General features: G+C 38.9%; 1 protein-coding gene and 1 long non-coding RNA gene across 4 annotated transcripts in view; one reads left to right on the forward strand and one right to left on the reverse strand.

Annotated features, from left to right (window-relative positions):
* The window catches only part of LOC106095928 (regulating synaptic membrane exocytosis protein 2), a 448,297-nt gene that overhangs the window by 146,996 nt on the left and 278,829 nt on the right, over positions 1-22,472 (reverse strand). For all 3 annotated transcript variants that reach the window (XM_059361097.1, XM_059361096.1, XM_059361095.1), the window contains one exon: positions 4,954-5,300. In XM_059361097.1, coding sequence (XP_059217080.1) covers positions 4,954-5,300 — 347 coding nt within the window. The remainder of the gene's footprint in view (positions 1-4,953; positions 5,301-22,472) is intronic.
* Positions 1,664-3,529, forward strand: LOC106095929 (uncharacterized). The gene is made up of 2 exons (XR_001222829.2): positions 1,664-1,875; positions 1,949-3,529. It is a non-coding gene; the product is annotated as an uncharacterized LOC106095929 (long non-coding RNA).

The raw sequence follows: 22,472 nt of genomic DNA on the forward strand, positions 1-22,472 counted from the left end.
GTTGCACAACAATGGGTCTAGATCTTTTCCGTCTTAGCGTTGCAAACAAATGCGTAAAGCTATAATACCCTGTACCACAGTGGTGTAGGGTATAAAAATGTGTTGAGTTTCGTCGTGCAGACGGTTGGGTAACCACAACCATAGATTCAGTTAAAAATGTTCACATATTATTTACCGTAGCGTAGAGGTTAGCATGTCCGCCTATGACGCTGAACGCCTACGTTCGAATCCAGGCGAGACCATCAGAAAAATTTTCAGCGGTGGTTTTCCTCTCCTAATGCAGGCAACATTTGTGAGGTCCAATGCCATGTAAAACTTCTCTCCAAAGAGATGTCGCACAGCGGCACGCCGTTCGTACTCGTCAATAAAACGGAGGCCCCTTATCATTGAGCTTAAACTTGCAGCGGACTGCACTCATTGATATGTGAGAAGTTTGTCCCTGTTCCTTAGTGGAATGTACATGGCTAAAATTTGCAATTTTACATATTATTTATGTATGGATTAGTTTAAAGAAATCAAATCGAGAAATGTTTGAATCGTTCTGGGCCATCGAAATGTCTAATCGTAGGTGGTTTTTTATGTAGATTATCAGCATCCTGCTTCGATAACCGCAATCGCAAGAATTTTGGGTACTTTAATTTATGTTTCGGTAATCGGAAGTCGCCACAATTTTCCGGGTTTCTTGGTCAAAGCTGGAAGTACAATTCCAATAACACAATGAAATAATTTTGTGACCTTTCACTTGGGGATATTCTTTAAAATCTTTATCTTTATATGTATGTAAAAATAAACCCGTGTTTGTTGGTATTTTTATACCCTCCACCATAGGATGGAGGTATACTAATTTCGTCATTCAGTTTGTAACACCTCGAAATATGCGTCTAAGACACCATAAAGTATATATATTCTCGCTCGTCTCGACGTTCTGAGTCGATTTAACCATTTCCGTCCGTACGTCTGTCGAAATCGCGATAGCGGTCGAACGCGTACGGCTAGCCGCTTTGCGCATATACTTCTTATTTATGTAGGTCGTTGGGGACTACAAATGGGCCATATCGGTTCGGATTTGGATATAGCCTCATATAAACCGATCTTCCGATCTGACTTCTTGGGCCTTTAGAAGCCTCAATTTTAATTCGATTTGGCCGAAATTTGGAACAAAGTCTTGAGTTATGACTTCCAATATCCATGCCAAGTATGATCCGAATAGGTCTATAATTTCTTGAGCCCTTAGAAGCCTCAATTTTCATCCGAGTTGGCCCAAAGACAACTTTGTTATGTCGAAGACTTTCAGGTCTACACAGTCTGAGTCAAGGGCGTGGGCGAAGAACGGCTTTAGGACGGCGAAAATCCTTTGGATGGATACAGATCGTGGGAAGACGAGGCTATTACTGAAAGGAAGTAAGAAAGAGGTCAGTATAGGTTTCGGTATTAAAACGGGATACATAGGACTTCCAGCTCACTTATGTAAAATCGGTGCGGCAAGTGATAGCATGTGTTGGACATGTGGGGAAGATGATGAGATGTTGGAGCATTTTATGATGACTCAAGTAGTTCACAGGATATTTGAGTGGAATTTGTTTCTTGGTATAAAAATTTGTTTTAGTGTTTGTTATGTTGCTTTGGATATAGGAATAATTTCAATACATACATTATTTTTTTCTTTTCAAATTATTTTTTTTTATTTTCTACTGAAAAATTGAGGAAATCGGACGTGTCAAATTTATTTAAATTTTAATTTCCGAAAGTTTATAAAATTGCAATCTAGTAGAGACTATTTTATCAAGGAAATACCGTTTGTCCGCTTGTATCTGAAGCAATTCTATTGCAAATTCCAAATTTCATTTATATATTTGCATCATTCATCTACAAAAGGTAAGTTTTGGAAATATTACATCCGGATATTTCTAGCGCAGTTTAGATAGACTCATTTTCCCCTATTTAACAGATCAGAAATGTCCTATTTTGTTATTGGGACTGGACCCCGGAATCTTTTACCAGGCTTTAAGTACAGATTCCAATCAAGGAGGGGTCAGATTGGCCTGGTCCTCGGTTCTGCCTTTGGTAAAGGGGATTCAGCATTCAAACAAAATTCTTTACTTAATTTGGATGCGACTTCATGACGATTGGAATATATTCCAAAGAGAAGCAAAACGGCTTCCAAAAATCGCATATTTGGAATATAGCGTCGAATTAATGGAATTAATTGCCTGAAAAAACCACAAATAGCGTTTGCGATCAAAAATGGGCCATCAATTTATACCATAGACTGTTTATTTGCCTCGATGGCGCTCGCCATTACAATTGTTATCTATTAAGTTCATACCCTGCAATACAATATTTACTTCCTCCATAATACACACATATATCAAATTTTGAAAACAAGGAATAACGAAAGGTTAATTCCCATAATTGACGTACAAAATTTACATATTGAGCTTTGCATTGGTAAATCAATTTCCACATTTGGATTTAGAAATGGGACTCCATCCCGAAGTCATCAGGCCTGGCGACGTCGTGGGATCACAAAATGGAGTCAAAACCTTTGAATAAATGTAAAAGCTCAATTTCTCAATTTTGCCAGACAAACATTGTAACTTAACTTTGAACTTGTAATCTCACATCAATATTGATGCAGGGAAAAACTTTTGTTTATATATCAATCTTATATGTGACCATTGTTATTCTTTGTCCACTATTTATATTGAATACACTTTTTTTATTATTATTAATTAAACCCTAAATTATCTAAAATTCACTTCACTCAAAATTATTTCCTTCTTAATCTTAAAAACAATATATAAACATTTTAAGACACTTAATTCATTTTACATATCCATACGTCAAACACATTACATAGTTATAAAGGGTGATTTTTTTGAGGTTAGGATTTTCATGCATTAGTATTTGACAGATCACGTGGGATTTCAGACATGGTGTCAAAGAGAAAGATGCTCAGTATGCTTTGACATTTCATCATGAATAGACTTACTAACGAGCAACACTTGCAAATCATTGAATTTTATTACCAAAATCAGTGTTCGGTTCGAAATGTGTTCATTCACCGTAACGTTGCGTCCAACAGCATCTTTGAAAAAATACGGTCCAATGATTCCACCAGCGTACAAACCACACCAAACAGTGCATTTTTCGGGATGCATGGGCAGTTCTTGAACGGCTTCTGGTTGCTCTTCACTCCAAATGCGGCAATTTTGCTTATTTACGTAGCCATTCAACCAGAAATGAGCCTAATCGCTGAACAAAATTTGTCAAAATTTGAACACATTTCGAACCGAACACTGATTTTGGTAATAAAATTCAATGATTTGCAAGCGTTGCTCGTTAGTAAGTCTATTCATGATGAAATGTCGAAGCATACTGAGCATCTTTCTCTTTGACATCATGTCTGAAATCCCACGTGATCTGTCAAATACTAATGCATGAAAATCCTAACCTCAAAAAAATCACTCTTTATAAGGATTATTATTGTTTTATTGATTAAATATAGTTTAGTATAATGTTTTAGAAATCGGTTCTCTTATTTGTGAAAGGTAAATGACCTAAAATAGAAGATGTATCGTGGGCTGACGGATATTATTCTCAGCAAGGTTGGGCGGGATACTGAGACAAGCTTCCGAGTTAGATCATAGGTTGCTTATGTGGTTCATGTTGTCAAAATCTTTTTCTCTCTTCTTCCTTTTCATACCCTATTTAAGAGGGTACTTTCTTTACTTTTATGGGAACGTATCCAAATTTACTTTCAATGAGAAAGAATCACCCCAAGACTGAGCACGGCACGGGGGCAAGGAGGTAGCCACTCTCGAAGAAAGTAGGCCAACGTGCGGATCGTTACAATTTCCTATATCAGTGCCCGGCTTTCGCGGCTAACCTAAAATTTCTTTCCACCAATCGATACTGGCCTTTTTTGAGCGATTGCCAAAGTGTGCGGAATCACTTTGGCAAGGCCAGTATCGATTGGTGCAACGAGAATAAACCATTTTTAAGGTCCACTGTTCATGCAATATCGAGTGCTGGTAAGAGAAATGCCCAGGATGACTTTATCCCATCGTATGCCATTTGACAATCTTGAATTCTGGCTTCAAGCATAGCATCAATGTTCTCTGGCACAATGGACGTTTTGGGACAAGCTTCACGGAATTCGTCTTGAGCGGCCACGGCTGAATTCATTAAACTAGTTTATCACAGTGCCATGGAATTGTGATATAATGCCATACAAAAAATTTAAGTTCATAAATACACTCTTGTCGTGATAATCCACGTCGAAAGTAACGAAAAATGATCGCACGAAAATGTTCAAGAGTTATTTAAATTTTCTTTTACCAAAGTAATTTGTTCAACTCACTGTAAATGACTCAACTGATATTAGTACGCTCTGAGTACGATTATGATCGAAAATTTCAAACTTTCCAGTGCAAGTGTCAGATTGCTCCGGGCAACACTTAGTGTTGCCAAGTTCAGAAATATATATGAATATAGAAATTAGTTAAATTTGAAGTGGGAATTGATGAAGCGTGTTAAACAATATTCTGATGAAGTATCTTCAAAACCCAAACTTAACATCAGAATTCTCATTCGAGTTTGTTTGAACTAAGCTTTGTGATGTTGGTTACTTTCATTGGTTGTATTGTTACTAGCCAATTAGTGGATAACAAGGTGATTCAGATGGAGGCAAATGCTGGTAGTTTGCATTTGATTTCCCTAATTACGATGCACTTATTTGATTGGCGTTTAGTTCGTATGATTCGCTTGACTTTGTAGAGCAATGTTCCACAATTGACATGCAATGCATTGGCATTTAATTTCGGTGCTAGAATTTCCCACAAGCTTCCTACGCAATAACAACTGTAGAAATTGGCCTACGGTAAATGCCATTTTTAATAAAATTTCGAATTTTGTCGCTGCTGTTGCTCAGCTTGAAATACATAAACTTACCGCGTCCTCGTTCTCCTCCAACTTGCTGTAGCTGGCACAGTCCTCACACACTCTTTGTTGGCATTCGAAGCATGTCTTGTGGAAGTCATCCGGCTTAAAGGATTTCAAACAAACACGACATGCCCCTGCTCTACGACCAGGTTCCGTGCTTTGCTTGGAGGAATTTGCCATTGAACTGCTGCCACCGCTGCCTCCACCACCTCCTCCGCTGCTGGTGGTGCTTGACGTTGTCATATTGTTGTTGTTATTGTTTTGATTTGCCATTGCATCCTGTTGCTGTTGGTAACTGCCATAGGAGCCATCTGCATCAGTGGGTATAAGGGATGGGCGCGGAGACATTTTATTCACTGCAAAGAGACCGGGAAATAATGGAAATTATATTCAATTCCAAGAGTAGACAAAGATATTATATTCATTCTCATTAGAATCATTAAATGTATTATTATGCTTTTCAAGAGGCACCTGATTAAAATATAGAGAGATTGCAAATAAAAAGTCAGACCGTACATCTTTTGTGTGGGATTGTCAAAGGGTACGATCTGACAGAGTGCGCATTCGTTTTGACTGCCCTCCCTGGGAGTATATTAACAACCCGTTAGAAAAGCTCACAACTACAAAAAGGTCTGTTTTGTGAAGTGAATGTCAACTGTCGATTGCAAAGTAAAGGTCTTTATATGCAACATTTTTCTAGTACTAAAGGGTGATTTGTTAAGAGCTATAGGAGAGTTAAAAAAAAACACATACATTTCAGAAAAATGCATGAAATCTTTATTGGAATCGATAGTACTGCCCATATTATTTAATGTTTCAAGATTATTTCATGCGAATATTGACCGCGACTGCGCCTCGAATCGGCCATCCTCTTAGTCCAATTTTGGCATACTCTTTCCAACATTTCGGCCGGTACCTCACGAATAAAAGCTTCAATGTTGTCTTCTAATGCGTCAATTGGAGCGGGCTTATAGACATGAGCTTTAGCCTAGCCCCACAAAAGGTAGTCTAAAGGCGATTAATCGCACGATCTAGGCGGCCAATGGACCGGTCTCGAATGGCACACAGCACGCGTAAGTCCACACAGCACGCATAAGTCCTGATCCTAGTGCGTCAATGGAATGTTCATGGCCAAATTGCATTCGCAAAGCTAGGGGCTTAAAATTTTGCACAAATATTTTCAATTACGGTAGGTCGGTTGGGATTGTAAATGGAGCATATAGGTCCAAGTTTTGATATTCTATTATTATACCCTATACTACTTTTGTGGTACAGGGTATTATTTTCGACGTTTCAGTGAGTTACAATCCCGTTTCAGTGAGTTACATGGACCCCTCAACATCTGAGTATGGACCTGACTATATTTGTAAGAGCACATAGAAACAGATTCGTTGCCTCAATCAATCTTTTTGCCAACCGAATAATGTTGGTTCCACATACTACAAAGGTTCATAAACAGTTCGGTAGCGACAACGAAAGTTGAAATTGCGGTTTTTGCCCTATATTTGTTATAGGAAATAGTACTGTATGGAAAAATTGAAAGAGCATACTTTTGGCATATTTTTATACCCATCACCGAAGGATGGGGGTATATTCATTTTGTCATTCCGTTTGCAACACATCGAAATATCCATTTCCGACCCTATAAAGATATATTGTATATTCTTGATCAGCGTAAAAATCTAAGACGATCTAGACATGTCCGTCCGTCTGTCTGTTGAAATCACGCTACAGCCTTTAAAAACAGATATATTGAGCTGAAACTTTGCACAGATTCTTTTTTTTGTCCATAAGCAGGTTAAGTTCGAAGATGGGCTATATCGGACTATATCTTGATATAGCCCCCATATAGACCGATCGGCCGATTTAGGGTCTTAGGCCCATAAAAGCCACATTTATTATCCGATTTTGCTGAAATTTGGGACAGTGAGTTGTGTTAGGCCCTTCGACATTCTACGTCAATTTGGCCCAGATCGGTCAAGATTTGGTTATAGCTGCCATATAGACCGATCCTCCGATTTAGGTTCTTAGGCCCAAAAAACCACATTTAGTATCCGATTTTGATGAAATTTGGGACAGTGGGCTGTGTTAAGCCCTTCGACATCCTTCGTCAATTTGGTCCAGATCCGTCCAGATTCGGAATGAAAGGTGGTTTACATATATACCCGAGGTGGTGAGTATCCAAAGTTCGGCCCGGCCGAACTTAACGCCTTTTTACTTGTTTATTTATGTTTCTTTATTTGAACAATTCCAATATGTGATTGCTTTTCCACAATAAACAGAGAAATATCCAGCTTAGAACTGCAAATGGATTTCAAGTGCCTTGAAACTATTACAACAAAATGGACTACGCCAGCATGATGAAATAGCTGCATTACGGTCAATAACCAATATCTGAAGTATGCAGGCTTATCCAATATGCTAAGTGAGCTCCTCGTAAATATTATGTGCGCGAATTGAAATACAGAATTCTAAAACTTGTATGTAGTATAATTATTTATGTCTATACTGGACATTTACTTTTGCACGAATAAATTGTACCATACTTAACACAGAGAAGAAATAACTTTGCTGCTTTTTCGAATATAAATGACAATAACACATTCGGTTATAGTAAACTGATTGGTTGCAGAACGTACTAACTAAAACAGAAACTGTATGCAAATACCGACATCGTAGTTCAGCTAACACTTTGTTTTTTCTCCATTAGGAATTTTCAAATAATAAGTAGTAGATACAACAACTAGATGCAAAACCATTTTTTTATTTATGCAAATGATTGGCACAACAAATAGATGGATTATGTACATGTTCATTTAATGCTTCCAATAGAAATTATTTACCATTATCATCAATTTATACCTATAATCGAATTCCAACCAATGATTTCTCTGAGTTTAGCTGCCATGTTGTCCTGTTTTCCGATTGTCACCACGACAACAATCAATTTCAAAATTTACGGCCTTGTTTCTGAAATTTGAAGCAGTGAGACTCCTTGAAACAGTAATTGGCTCCTCACATCCATGGTTTTATTCTGCACTATTGACGAATAGATAGAAACAACACGAAGTGAACTAATTTTAGTTATCCCCGGCGATTTTTTCAGTAAATAACTTGACACTTTATGGGAAAGTCTACCAAAAATTGAGGTCAGCCTACCAAGTGAATAATAACCCACCAATTTTGGTGGGTACCTACCAGAAACGGCAACATTTATCTCTATCATTTGCTAAATATCTTAATTCGTCGATGGAATATTTGCTTTCTGCTGTTATTGTTCTTCTCCATGTATTTTATGGTCTGCCTCTGTTGTGTTGCCAATTTCGTCCTCGTTTTTTCTTAGTGAGTGTCCCAGCCATCTATACTTTCGTTTGGTAATGTCACCCGAAAATTGCTTGTTGACCAGTTATATGTTATAATCGTTCGTTTGATATGGCTCGAGGCCACCATATTTTCAGTACTATTCGAAGGCATCGGTTTACGAACACTTGTAGTTATGAGTTATGGTGTTAGTGAAAAGGCAAGTTTCAGGTCCGTATAGTTAAATCGATTTAACATACGCATAAAATACTTAAATTTTTGTGTTAAGTTCCATAGTATCGGATGCCCATACATTTCCAAGAGATGCAAACGCTCCCTGTGCTTTCTCATTGGGTTTTCTTCATCTTCTGTCGTACCACTAGTTGTTACTAGGATGCTGCCGAGGTATTCGAAGCCATCCACGTAGTCAACCTCATCATTATAGATTTTAAACGGCTGCTCGTTATTTGGGTTAATTCTCATTTTTTTTTTGTTTTGCTCTTATTTATCTTTGACCGACCCTAAGGGATTCTGCGGATAGCTTATTTAGTTCAGCCTGCATATCCGAATAAGTGCATGTTAAAAGAACTGCATCGTCGGTGTACTTCAGATGCCCTAATTTGTTGAACATTCTCCAGCCTAATCCAGATGGTGCGTCATCCAGCTTTTCAAATACGGTATCATGGACCGCAATAAATTGTAATTGGGAGAGGGTGCATCCTTAGCGCACTTCATTCGTAGTAACAAAGGGTTCGCTGATACTGCCTTTTTGCAGCACTCTCGATGTGGTTCCGTCGTAGATATACTTGATGATCGACACAATATATTTTAGATTTCTTTTCGCTGAAAGTACATCCCATATGTATGTTCTATTTAGGGCTACGAATGCCTTTTCATTATCTACGAATGCCAAGTAGAGACTAGTATTATATTCGTGTTGAACTCCGTTCCACAAATGATTGAACTTTAGAACTTAAGATATGAATTAATTGAAATATTTTATGAAATGAATTCTTAGATATCATCAACCTAACAAAGCGGTCACCTTAAACCCTTTCTTTGTCATAAAGAGAAAGCTTTTATTCAATTGAAGGTAACGTGCTGTCCTTTTCTTTGCTGAATTCACTGAAACTAATTGTTGTATGTACTAAATCAGTATGTCTATCTGACACTTTGTGTTTTAAACTTACTTGTGCTTAAATATCTGAATTGGTAAGGTATTGCCTTCCACAATAAAACTCAAACCTGCATTCTTTCCACTTGTGTTTCGTTTCACTGTTTTACATATCTGGGAGCCTTATCTAAAATGCAGTCCATTCCAGCTTCGCGAATTTAGCAAGGAATTGTATAATTCGATTGATTGCTCTATAATGATGCTGGTAGTGCATGTATGACCTAAATATTGGGTTGCCCAAAAAGTAATTGCTGATTTTTTAAAAGAAAGTAAATGCATTTTTAATAAAGCTTAGAATGAACTTTAATCAAATATACTTTTTTTACACTTTTTTTCTAAAGCAAGCTAAAAGTAACAGCTGATAACTGACAGAAGAAAGAATGCAATTACAGAGTCACAAGCTGTGAAAAAATTTGTCAACGCCGACTATATGAAAAATCCGCAATTACTTTTTGGGCAACCAATATGATCTACACGCTCTAAAGCCGGCCTGGTTCTTAAGTAGCGTTTTTTCTAATGGGTCAGATATTCGATTAAATATGTTGAATATTTGAATAACTGTTGGTAGTAGCGATATCCCCCGAGATCCCCCTGTTCTACTGCCTTTTATAGGAAGTTTTTCAATAATTGACACCTTCCAGTCTTGTGGATTAGCTTCCTCATCCCAAATTTGCTTAAACGAGGGGTATAACTTTTCTGCCATAATGTCACGGCAAACCTTTTACATTCTGCCGGTATACTGTCGTTTTCGGCCGCTTTACCGTTATTCAAGGTGTCAATTGCTAATTTGGTTTCTTCGTGGGATGGACTTTCAGTTGGATGCATCGTTGATTTTTGAAACTGCTGCTAAGGACAATGAATAATGTTCATAGATTTTTCGAAATGATTTTTCAAAACCTTATTTGGTCGACCTTCGCTGTTATAAGGCATCCTGTTTCAACTTGTATGATGATGCTGGATGCATTTTTATGATTTTATAGAGGCCTCTGTAACTTCCTTTGTTTGCAGCTGTTTGCGCTTCATTTCCAAGTTTCTCGAAGTAGCATTTCTTGTCGCTCTTTATTTGTTTTCTTATTTCTTTGCTTATGCATTTGTATTCATTTTTGAGTTCTTTTACTCGCGGTTTATTTGTTGAGCCTTTTCTGTTTTATGACTTCCCGTTTTTCTATGATGTCCTTGGATTGGTTCCCTTTGAAACCTAGGACAGTCGCCACTTGTCTTCTATAGATTTACTTGCTTCGATTTTTACACTACTCACTTCATTAGAGTATCGTAGAAATATATAAAATTTCGCTGTTCTTTAGTTTCTTTGATTGTGAAGTATGATTATTTATCTTAGGAAATAATTTAAGTTTTATCTCTGCTTTCATGAGATAATGGTCACTACTTATTTCTGCACTCCGCTTATTTGGAACATCGCTTAACATTTTGGGGCATGAAGCTCCCTAGCACAGTTTATTCAAAAAAAAATATTTTTTTTTTATAATTAAATAAGCTATTTTAAAAAATATTTTTATATAAAAGCGGAAACTTAATTTTTAGAGAGCGTCCTTTATAAAGGACGATATGCCGGAAATGCCGATTGCCTCCAGGTGACTCAAGTATTGTAGTTATGTGGCATCGTAGCGATCCTCCTATTTTATGATCGAACTTCAAGCACAATTCTATTAACAATTGACATTGCGTTGACATTGCGACATCCTATTGCATTTTCCAAAGTATGTTCTCGTAGCCGTCATTATTTGAACCCAGTTGGGCATTGGAGTCTTCAAGAAGGAGAACAATATTTTTTTCTTAGGTTCCTTGATGATAGTGCCGCTTAACTGGCTATAAAAAGCTTCTTTATCGGGTAATTCGCTTTTCTCTGTGGGAGTGTGGCATTGTATTACAGTTAAATTATTGTATTTGGTCCTTAAGTTGGCGACAATAACTCTTTCTGATATCGCCTTCCAATCTATGCGTGCTTTAAAAGCTGTGGTTCTTAAGAAGATACCAACACCTCTAATATGTGCATCCTCTTGGTTCGGCATCCCAGAGTATAATAAGACATCATCTTTTCTATTCCTAACTTCTTCGCAATCTTTCCATCGTACCTCACTTAAGGCGCAGACACTGATATTTAGTGTTTCGCATTCTCTTGATAATTTAGAAAATTTAACAGATTGATAGAGAAACCTTGGTTAGGTTTAAGTGCCAATCGTCTATTGTGGTATCACAGGAACAGAAGAAGGAATATGCCTTCTAGTTCCTACCATTGAAGCATCCAGATCGCTTTAAAAAGCCCAATAACTTGCGAATGTTCACATCCGCTAAATCAGACAGGTTCTTAAAGAAATGAGAACCTATATAGTCTCTCCACGACGTCCCTACAGTTTCCGCAAAAGTCGGTCTTCTGTCTGTCAGCATGTTTTCCGATTAGACAGTAACCTGTCATGACGGATACAATGACTGAGACGTCTGTTTTAGCCAATGACAACAAAGCAGTAGACCTCTTCAAGTCTATATTACGCAACATAGTTTTGGAATGCTTACAGCCTCCTCTTTGTGACCATCTATCATTCGTTGACCTTCGGTCTTGAAAACTTCCATCTCGTTGAGAGATTTGCGACATTCGAGGGCGGTTTTTGTTGTCTGAGAAGATATTTATATCAATCGTCGTAATGACATTATATCTTTGCCATTCCATCACTTCCTTAACTGTAAGGATCTCTGCTTGATACACACTGCAGTGGTCGGGTAACCTCTTCGATAAAACCAGTTCTAGATCTTTAGAGTACACCCCAAAGCCCGCCTGGTACTTAAGTTTGGAACCATCCGTATAGAAGTCTATGTAACTTCTGTTACCAGAGATATCGTTGTTCTAATCGGCTCAGGTAGGGTGTAATCCACACTGCCTGGAACATCCGATATTGAATAAAGTATAACACAGTGTCCGTTACCGCAGCATGGCCAATGAGAAAACCCCCTTAACCTCTCGGCAGTGGTCGCTCCCATTTGGGTAGCCACAATGTCCAGAGGCATAAGATGTAGCATTAAATCCAGTGCATCAGATGGTGTAGTTCTCAGTGCAGCTGTGATGCACAAACAAGCCATCCTTTGGATCCGGTTAAGTATTGAGCAGTAGGTGGATTTTTGAAGCGCCGCCCACCAGACCACTAGACCATATAGCATAGTAGGGCTGACAACTGCAGTATATACCCAATGCATGACACGCGGTCTAAAGCCCCTATTTTTGCCAATGATTCTCTTGCAGGTGTATAGGGCAAGTGTTGCCTTTCTTGCCCTTTTTAAAATGTTGGATTTGAAGTTCAATATCCTGTCCAACAAAACACCCAGGTATTTTACGATTTCTGTAAATGGAACATTCTGTCCAACCACTGTAGGCAACTTGTAGAAACTCCATCTCCTTCATAATTGACTTCGGTTTTACATTATTGAAAGCCGATGTCGAGAAATGCTACCATTGTATATTCCTTGACGGCGAGAGAACCCTCTACGTAGCCGACTATGTCGTGAAGGGCTGTTTCAGTGGATTTACCTTTACTATATGCATGCTCCTGCCGCGACAGGCGATCTCCAGGGATTTTTGCCCTGAGATGTGTTTCTATCAACCTCTCAAGAGTCTTCAGTATAAAGGATGTCAGACCAATAGGACGAAGATCTTTCGCCTTCGTGTGGTAGGGTTTTCCTGCTTTCGAAATGATAATGACCTTCGTGTCCCTCCATTCCACAGGTATATACGACATTCTGATACAAGCAGAGTATATCTCCCCAAGCCAGGGAACTAGTTTATCAGACACAGCTTGTAATTCAACCGGTGATACATCAAAAGGGCCTGGCGACTTAAAGGAGTCGAAACTCCTTATCGCCCAAAGGGTTCTCGGCTCAGACACAATTTCCCTAATAACTTCCGACGAATGCATATCAGTGACAACCTCTTCTGGCACCACGTTGTCTGTTGGAGAACTTCTCGGGAAATGTGTATCAACGAGTAGTTCTGGTGTTTCCTCACTAGACATTGTCCATTCATTCTCTGACTTCTGGATATACCCCACCGAAATAGATCTAGAATACAGAATCTTCCGTAGCCTAGAAGCCTCAGATGTATCCTCCACGGAGCTGCAGAATTCTACCCAGTATTTGTTCTGAGCTTTTCTAAGCTCGCTCTTATATTTTCTTAGCTCAGCCTTATAGATGTCCCAATCTTGTGGCTTTTGCTCTGTTGAAGAGTTTTCTGCAGTCCTTCCTTAGACTAACCCCTTTCGTTGACATCCGAACTTCCCCATATCTGGTGATGTGCATTGGGATCACTTCCTACAATGGGGTTTTTCTTCCCTACAGAAGCAGCTTCAACCAGCGACCTATGGTTTGAAGGCGGCATTTCTGAATCGTGTGCCATATATGAGGATGCCAGCCAGTAATAAGACTTGTTTACTTCAAGGTTGGCTACTACCAAATCTTTAGTGCTTAGCGACGGAAGAAGAAAAGCATTTAGACTACCCTTTGCAAGAATACAGGTTCTGTGGCTTCCATTCCCCTTACCCTTGAACATTTTAAATCCCGGAATTCTTAGTCCACGTACCTTTCTTCCACAAACCCATGGTTCTTAGATAAGAACCACATCAAATACCCCAGCCATCAGGAGGACCTTTATTGACGCAGAAGCGGCCTTACAATGGTGGAGATTTATCTGTAGAAACCGGACCATAGTCAGGATTCAGAACTTCCACCACTGTTGTGTAAGCCTCGTCTTCTGACTCCACCAGGAGTTCATCCTCACAAAATTCGTTAGAACTTGTCATGATGAGCTTCCGTATGCATCCAGGGACAGGTGGGAAAGCTGTGGAACCATTCTTCCCCAGGACACTGGGCACTTGCGGTGTGGACGATTTCTCCTTAGATTCTTCACTAACTGCTGCTGTCGAAGTACTATCTGAGTTCCGTGCTTCCCCGCTGGCGCGAACTTTGAGCTCAGTCTTACTTTGTGACCTACCCACACAGGGCTTGTCGGGTCCCGTTTCGATGCTATCCCCTCCTGTCTCGATTGTGGCAGGGGGATTTTCAGTCTCCTGCAATGCGCCAGACTTTAGCGATGTGGTCGATAGTTCGTCAGGCAAGTGTTCAGCAACAAATGCTGAGTCGTCTCCCGATTCCCCAACCCCATCGCTTCTATAGATCTTCAGTTTCAACTTGTTGAATCCGTAGGATACAACCCCTTCAGACTTGTTGAGGTCTGCGAGACAGACGGTATTTGATACGAATACTGCATGTCTCCGGTCACCATCGGCCACATCCAATCTACCAATCTTCCAGTCGGTGGTTGAAAAATTGGGATTACATTCCCTTAGTCTTCCAAGTATCGATTCAGGATCTGAGGTAATCCTTGGTATCCAAGTATACGCCATTGGTCGAGACGGAATATCTTCCTTCTTGACTAAATCTAGTGCTGCACATGGCCAGATCTCACCAATCTTCTTTAACGCACAACGACAATTAGTTTGTATCGGTTTCGATACAAGCCTGCATCGTCACAAACTGAAGGAGACCCGGGAAATTCCGCAAGGACATCGGAGTATACTGATGACAGTCCATTAACTATCCCACTCCAATTAATCCTAGGTATGCAGCCCTGTTCTTCTCCCTTGTCGTCAACTGCCATCACCAAACTGTCCCTAGCGACATTAGCAAACGTTCTTGAACCCATCATACTGTTGTTCGCCCTAGTTCTTTTAGGTACGGATGCCCTCCAGGTGACCGCAGCCATTTGGCTAACTGCGGTACAGTTTCCGAATCTAGACGTGTAGTCTTTGGGGTAGCCTGTGCAGCGAATTCCCGAGCCCAATTTAGGGAATCTCTCTCCCTATCAGTGAGAGTCTTAGGATCATTCGCACCAAGCCTCTCAATAAACCTGAGAGCGATGCGTCTTCTATTATTCCAACCTCTTAAAGGGCATGTTGGTTTGCCGGGGAAGGCCGATGGCCTAGGCAAATTATAGGCATGCGAAGAAGGAATAGGTTCGGCCTTGTCCTTTAGACTCGAACCAGGTGACTTCGTCAAAAGCCCCTGCTGACCAGTCGTCTGTCGGCTAGTGGAGCCTGGAGCAGCCGCTCCATCAGTCGAGGTTTCAGTAGCAGACAACATGCTACGGCCTGATACCACCACCGCAGCTGTTGGGTCTTTGGAGTCCATTCTACTCCCGGGCTCTAGATCTGTCGCTCCACTGGAAATAGACGCAGATCATCAACCGCCTAATGAATACCTCTATCGCAGCTATCCTTGAGTGACTTAAATTTTTCTTCCAAAAATAATGACCTAATGAATAACAATTTTACCTTTAGAGAATTTTTCACTGAAATTTGGGTATTAAAAAAAATTTCATTATAATTTTGTCTTCAGAAATTATTTTTTGAAATGTTGACTTTAGATAGAATTCAATTTCATTCTGTGTTTAGAAAATATTTATTAAAATTTTGTGTATAAAAATACAATTTTACATTAAAATTTGTCTTTATAAAAAATTCATTAAAATTTTGTCGTTAGAAAAAATTATTTTTTGGGGCCCGGACCTTCAGTTTCATTACAATCTACACCACTACTGTGGTACAGGGTATTATAATTTAGTGCATTTGTTTGTAACACCTGGAAGGAAGAGAGATAGACGCATTGATAGGTATACCGTTCGATTCAGAATCACTTTCTAAGTCAATGTCCGTCTGCCTGTCTGTCCGTGTTAATTTGTGTACAAAGTACAGGTCGCAGTTTTTATCCGACCGTTTTAAAATTTTGGTGCAGGCATACTTTTTGGTCCTTGAGACGAAGCCTATTGAAAATGGAAGAAATCGGTTCAGATTTGGATATAGCTTCCATATATATGTTCGTACGATCTACAGAAGTAATGCAATAAAATGGTCAGATTCTCTCGAAATTTGGCAGGAAGGATTTTTTCTTGACTCTAAACATTACTGGTGAATTTAAGGGAAATCGGTTCAGATTAAGATATAGCTCTCATATATATCGCCCGATTTGAACTTTTAGAGTCACAACAAGCGCATTTATTGACCAATTTTGCCACAATTTTGCTTTCATCGAGCTCCTCCTGGCTACGGAGCTGAAGTGGTCACTTGTATACTCTAATGGCTTTCGATGTAACTGGTGAATTTCATAGAAGTCGGCTCAGATTTAGATGTAGCTCCCATATAAGGAAATAGCTCCCATATGTATATATATGTTCTTCCGATTTTGGGTAATATGGTAATTTTTCAACCTATCCTCACGAAAATTGGCACATGCCATTCTCTTATGAATACTGACATTTTTACCAAAATCTTTTCATATTCCATATACATGTGTATGTATATACCTCGCCATAGTTATAAGCGACTGATATAGGTGCCACAGAAAACTAAACCCCCATTTGACCCTTCTTGACCACATGTAGGCAGTTAATCTTATTCAAATAAGTGAAAACTCCATGGGATTTATTGCTTGACCTCCCATCATCCTTTAAAGAGATGATTGCAGTAACTTCACTTCGATCTATGGTGCAGGGTATACAAAATTTGAAGCGGTCGAACTTAGCAAACATGTGAGTTTTGAAATTCAAGCTTCAGCACAACCACAGCGGAAATCACAACTGTATTCGTGTAAATATAACTTTTTTTTCACTCGACCTTTTGTGCCAAAAGTAAGTTTTGTGCATAGCTAAAAAATTTAAAGTTAATAAATTACACCATTGGACAACCGGAATTAGTTCCAAATTCAGACTTTTTGTTGAATCATTCTGAACGCCCTTCCATTATACGAGTATATTTGAAGCACATCCATTCATATATCATGAGCCGTATATGTAATGTAACACAGTCCACACAAATATCATACTTGTGCTTCCGCCTGAAGTGGAAAAACTCTCCGTAAGTACGAGTGATATATATTTTAGTTTCCTGCTGGTTTTCACTGCCACCACACTAACATTTCCTGTCGCTTTGGTATACCCAATAAAATGCACATTACAACGAGAACTAAGCATAATGTAACCAGAGAGAAAAGGGACGAACTGAACAAATGGGCTGTCATGTGCAGCCCCAAAAAGGTATGACACCGCATTGTGCAATAACCGTGCAACCCAAAAGCTCCATTGGGTAATACGTAAGCTGAAGCAGCAAAAAAATTTTACTACAACAAATTATTTTTGCACATTTTCATGCCATGCCCATGTCCTTGTCATACTTTACGTGCAGCATGCCATACCATTTCGTTTTGGGGCTTTCTAATTTAGATGCAAATAATGCCTTTTCAATATTCCAGGTCGTAATTTAAAGCATAGTATTGACTTCTCTGCTAAAAGTTTGGTGGAACCATGTTGGCATTTTTTTGTGGCCTTTTTCCAAGATTTGAGTCAACTTCAAATCAAATTTTAGATGTACCCTTACCACCAAAAATATGTATGCGACCAAAATTGAGATTTTCGCGTTTTTATCCAAATCGATAATTCGAGACAGTTACTACCTTTTGATAACATTTGGTGTCGATAATGCATACAGCCACGATTTGATGATGAGTGCATGGAGTATTACAAATGCAAATTTGCTAACGAACATTCCGTTGGGGTACAGCAGCAAACTACTCATATTTCAATGAGTGCTGTGCAATTGAAGTTTTAGGCTCATTGAAAAGGATATGGCTGGAGCCAAACGGCGTGCCGAAAGATATCGCCGAGGGCTATGTGCCTGTTTCATCAACAATTTCGTCATTTGGTATGGATGCATTCTGGATGAACATTTCTATTCAGTACTTGTTTCAGATGAATAACATTCATCATATGATTTTGGGATTTTGGAGCTGGTGTTTACCTCGAACATGGACGTTTCTCTATGTAGATGTTTGCCATTTGCGGAACCTGAGGATGGATACCATCCGCCTTTAACTGTTGAAGTTCAGTTGCGCAGTGGTATGGTCATTTTGGCAATTTCAACTTTGGTCTGTTGCAGTCGGGTTTATACGGCATTCGTTGGGTTTCTGATTGCGACATAGTTTTGCGAATTACGTCTTTTTATAATATGTTGAATGAAGCTTGCACAATATTTGTTCCCACTGAGAGGCCCAATTCTGAAGGAGGGTCGGCATGATCTACTCCGTATCTGAGAAGTGAGGGCTCAGTTCAATGCTGGGAACATGAGCTCTTATTTTGTTTATCTTGTCAGGATGAGGAATTATCTTTGCAGCAGTCCCAGTGGCTTTAAGTAGTTTGTGATTTCTATGATAAAGGTTCCCTAGTTGCAAGAAGCTTGATTGTAGGGAATCGCCTGACGATTCAGAGATGTGTGATAAGTTCGAAAATTCTATCCAATGCAACTATAACAAGTTTCCTTCCAGTTCCAGCTAACCTTAAATCTTGTACCTGAGAGTTATATGGGTCACTTACGGCTATATTCAGCGACTTATTATGTTCAAAATATTTTCCTCGTTTCTGGAGGTCAAGTTATATAATTTATTCAGATGTATTATTATTGACAAATTAAAGCATGCAAAGTTCGGCCGGACCGAATCTTATGTACCCTCCAACAAGGATCGCATTTATCAAGTTCTTTGGCCGATATCTAATGATAGGCAAACATAGGAATTGCTATGCTATTTGAGCTATACCAAGTTATGAACCGATTTGAGCCATACTTGGTTTGGCTATTGGAGACCAAAGTAGAATTCATTGTGCAAAACTTCAGCCGAATCGCATAATAATTGCACCTTACAGTGAAGATCCGAGTTCGGATGGTATAACAGTTAATGAACCGATTTGTGCCATACTCGGCACAGTTGTTGGTAATTGAAACTATACACTTCATTCCAAAATATCAGCCAAATCCGATAAAAATTGCGCCCTCTAGAGGCTCAAGAAGTCAATATCTGAGATCGGTTTATATAGGAGATATATCAGGTTAAGAACCGATTTGGACCATACTTGGCACAATTATTGGAAGTCAAAACAAAACAATTTCAGCAAAATTTCAGTCAAATCGGATAATAATTGCACCCTCCAGCGGCTCAAGAAGTCAAGACCCGAGACCGGTTTATATGGCAGCTATATCAAAAATGAACAGGAAATATTGGTGCTTAATTTCAAGCACCTAGCTTTATTCGTGCCAAGTTCGGCTGGGACCAATTTCAACCATACTCAGCACAGTTGTTGGAAGTCATACTGAAGCACGTCTTGCAAAATGCCAGCCAAATCGGATAGGAATTGCGCTCTCTAGGGGCTCAAGCACAATGTTTGGAAATCATTACAAAATACCAAAATACCATGCAAAATTTCAACCAAATCGGATAAGGATTGTGCCCTCTAGTGGTTCATGAAGTCAAAATGCAATAAGAAGTATTTGTGCAAAATTTCAAGTGGCTAGCTTACCTCCTTCGAATGTTAGCATGCTTCCGACAGACAGACGGACAAACTAGATCGATTTAAAATGTCATGGCGTTTAAGAATATATATACTTTAAGGGGTCTTGGACGAATATTTCGAGGTGCTACAAACAGAAGGATGAAATTAGTACACACCCATCCTATGGTAGAGGGTATAAAAATAAATAAAATCGGTATTGCAGAAACGTTATCTACAATACATAAAATTAAAATTCAATCCCTAACTCAAACCCTAAGCCTCGATCATTGATTTGGAAAAAGCTATTATTTGTAGCATTATTTTTTCATTGAGATTCCATTGCAGAGCATTGATTAATGCTTTCTAGAAGCATTTGGTTACCCGTATCGCGATTTTAATTTCGACCAACAAATATCATCAGCGGGCGATGTCAAATAGAAAATGGTGCTTTACAACCAACCATCCCAACTGGAGTAGATTGTAAAGCACACATCTGAATTTATAGAGGCGACTTGATTCACAAGCGCTATAGAAAACAAATCAAATCTTACTTTCCTTATTCAAATCCAACTTATCCAACGATGCTAATAGCAACAAACCCAAAGATCTTTTGTTCTTCGCACGGCAATCGCTCAACGGTTGATGCTGCCAGTGCTGTTTTGTGTATAGGCAGTGACCTACAACACATACGACATGCCGTTCGTTTGGTTTGTCTGTGTGCGCTTTCTGTTTTCGGTCATAAAATCTTATTGAGCGTCCATTGCAGGATATTGTCCGAATTTAGACCATTGTTTTATGCTTTCTATTCTAGGAATAGTATAATATAGCATGAGGTGTTCTATTTGACGTTCTAATGTGTGAGCAAAATCTTATCAAAATCGATTCAGATTTAGATATAGCTCCCGTATATATTTTTCATCCGATATAGACTTTTACGGCTGCAGAAGCCACAATTAAGGCCCGATCTTTACAAAATTTAGCATGAGGTGTTTTATTTGAAGTCCCAATATGTGTGCAAATTTTGATCAAAATCGGCTCCTATATAAAAGGTGATTTTTTAATAGCTATAGGAAAGTTTTTTAAAAAAAAAAACATAAAATTCATGAAATTTTTATTTGAATCGACAATACGGTCCATATAATGTTTGAAGATTATTTCATGCAAATGTTGACCGTAACTGTGCCTCAAATGGTGCATCCGCTTGGTCCAATTTTGGCATGCTCTTTCCAACATTTCGGCCGGTATCTCACGAATAAATGCTTCAATGTTGTCTTCCAACTCGTCAATTGAAGCGGGCTTGTCTGTATAGACATGAGCTTTAACATAGCCCCACAAAGAATAGTCTAAAGGTGTTAAATCGCACGATCTAGGCGGCCAATTGACCGGTCCCGAGCGTGAAATAAAATGTTAACCGAACTCGCCTCGTATTAAGTCTATTGTTGCCCGTCATGCAAGTCAAGCTCTGGCATTTTGGGCAAAAAAAAGTTGGATATCATCTCACGGTAATGATCACCATTCACAGTTACATTACAATTCGCATCATATTTGAAGAAGTACGGTCCAATGATGCCACCAGCCCATGAACCGCACCAAACTGTGAATTTTTCTGCATGCATTGGTAGCGCTTGATCTTCACTCCAAATCCACAATTCTGCTTATTTACGTCGATAACCTCGGGTCGATTCAATTGACCATAAAATGGAAGAAGCGCGCGATGAACTTTCTTAACATAGCACACATTTTGATGAAATTCAATAATATGCAGTAGTTGTTCATTTGTAAGACGATTCATGATTAAATTATAGACCAAACTGAACATGTTTGACAGAAAAAAAAACCAACCCGCAACGTGCATGAGCTGTTTAAACTATTAGTATTGACAAAAAGATAATAGCTAAAAAATCACCCTTTATATCTATAAAAATCGCTTATATACATTAAAACGCTTTTTTAGTGCTGTCATTTCGTTGTCGCCGATACTTATATTAAATTTCTTGGAAATCCAATTGATTACAATAATGGGTTTGCGATTATTCTCCAACCAAAACATAAAAATATCTACGCCAAGTTCTAAGTTTTACGCCATTTGAAATCAAATATTTATGAGCACTTTTTCACAGAATGAAAGTACACGTGGTTATTTTTTCACGGATACGCCCCGATACCGAAAGTTCTATTCCAAACAAAACACGGACAACAAAACAAACTACACCAAAAGATATATCACATGTTAACTCAAAAATATATTTACGACATTAACCATTTTTCTTGCTTGATAATGCTAGAATACTAGAAGGGTTTTGGCAGCCACCGTAGCGCAGAGGTTAGCATGTCCGCCTATGACTCTGAATGCCTGGGTTCGAATTCTGGCGAGAACATCAGAAAAAATTTTCAGCGTTGGTTATCCCCTCACAATGCTGTTGACATTTGTGAGGTACTATGCCATGTTAAAACTTCTCCCCAAAGAGGTGTCGCATTGCGGCACGCCGTTTGGACTCGGAGGCCCCTTATCACTGAGCTTAAAATTTGAATCGGACAGCACTCAGTGATATGTGAGAAGTTTGCCCCAGTTCCTTAGTGGAATTTTCATGAGCAAATTTGCATTTGCAAAGAAGGGGTTTCTATTTTAAAACAATAAATTTAAATATTTATATTTACTGTTTGGCGCATTAAATACTTTCA

Source organism: Stomoxys calcitrans, chromosome 1, assembly GCF_963082655.1.
Source record: "Stomoxys calcitrans chromosome 1, idStoCalc2.1, whole genome shotgun sequence".
NCBI classification, from domain to species: Eukaryota; Metazoa; Arthropoda; class Insecta; order Diptera; family Muscidae; genus Stomoxys; species Stomoxys calcitrans.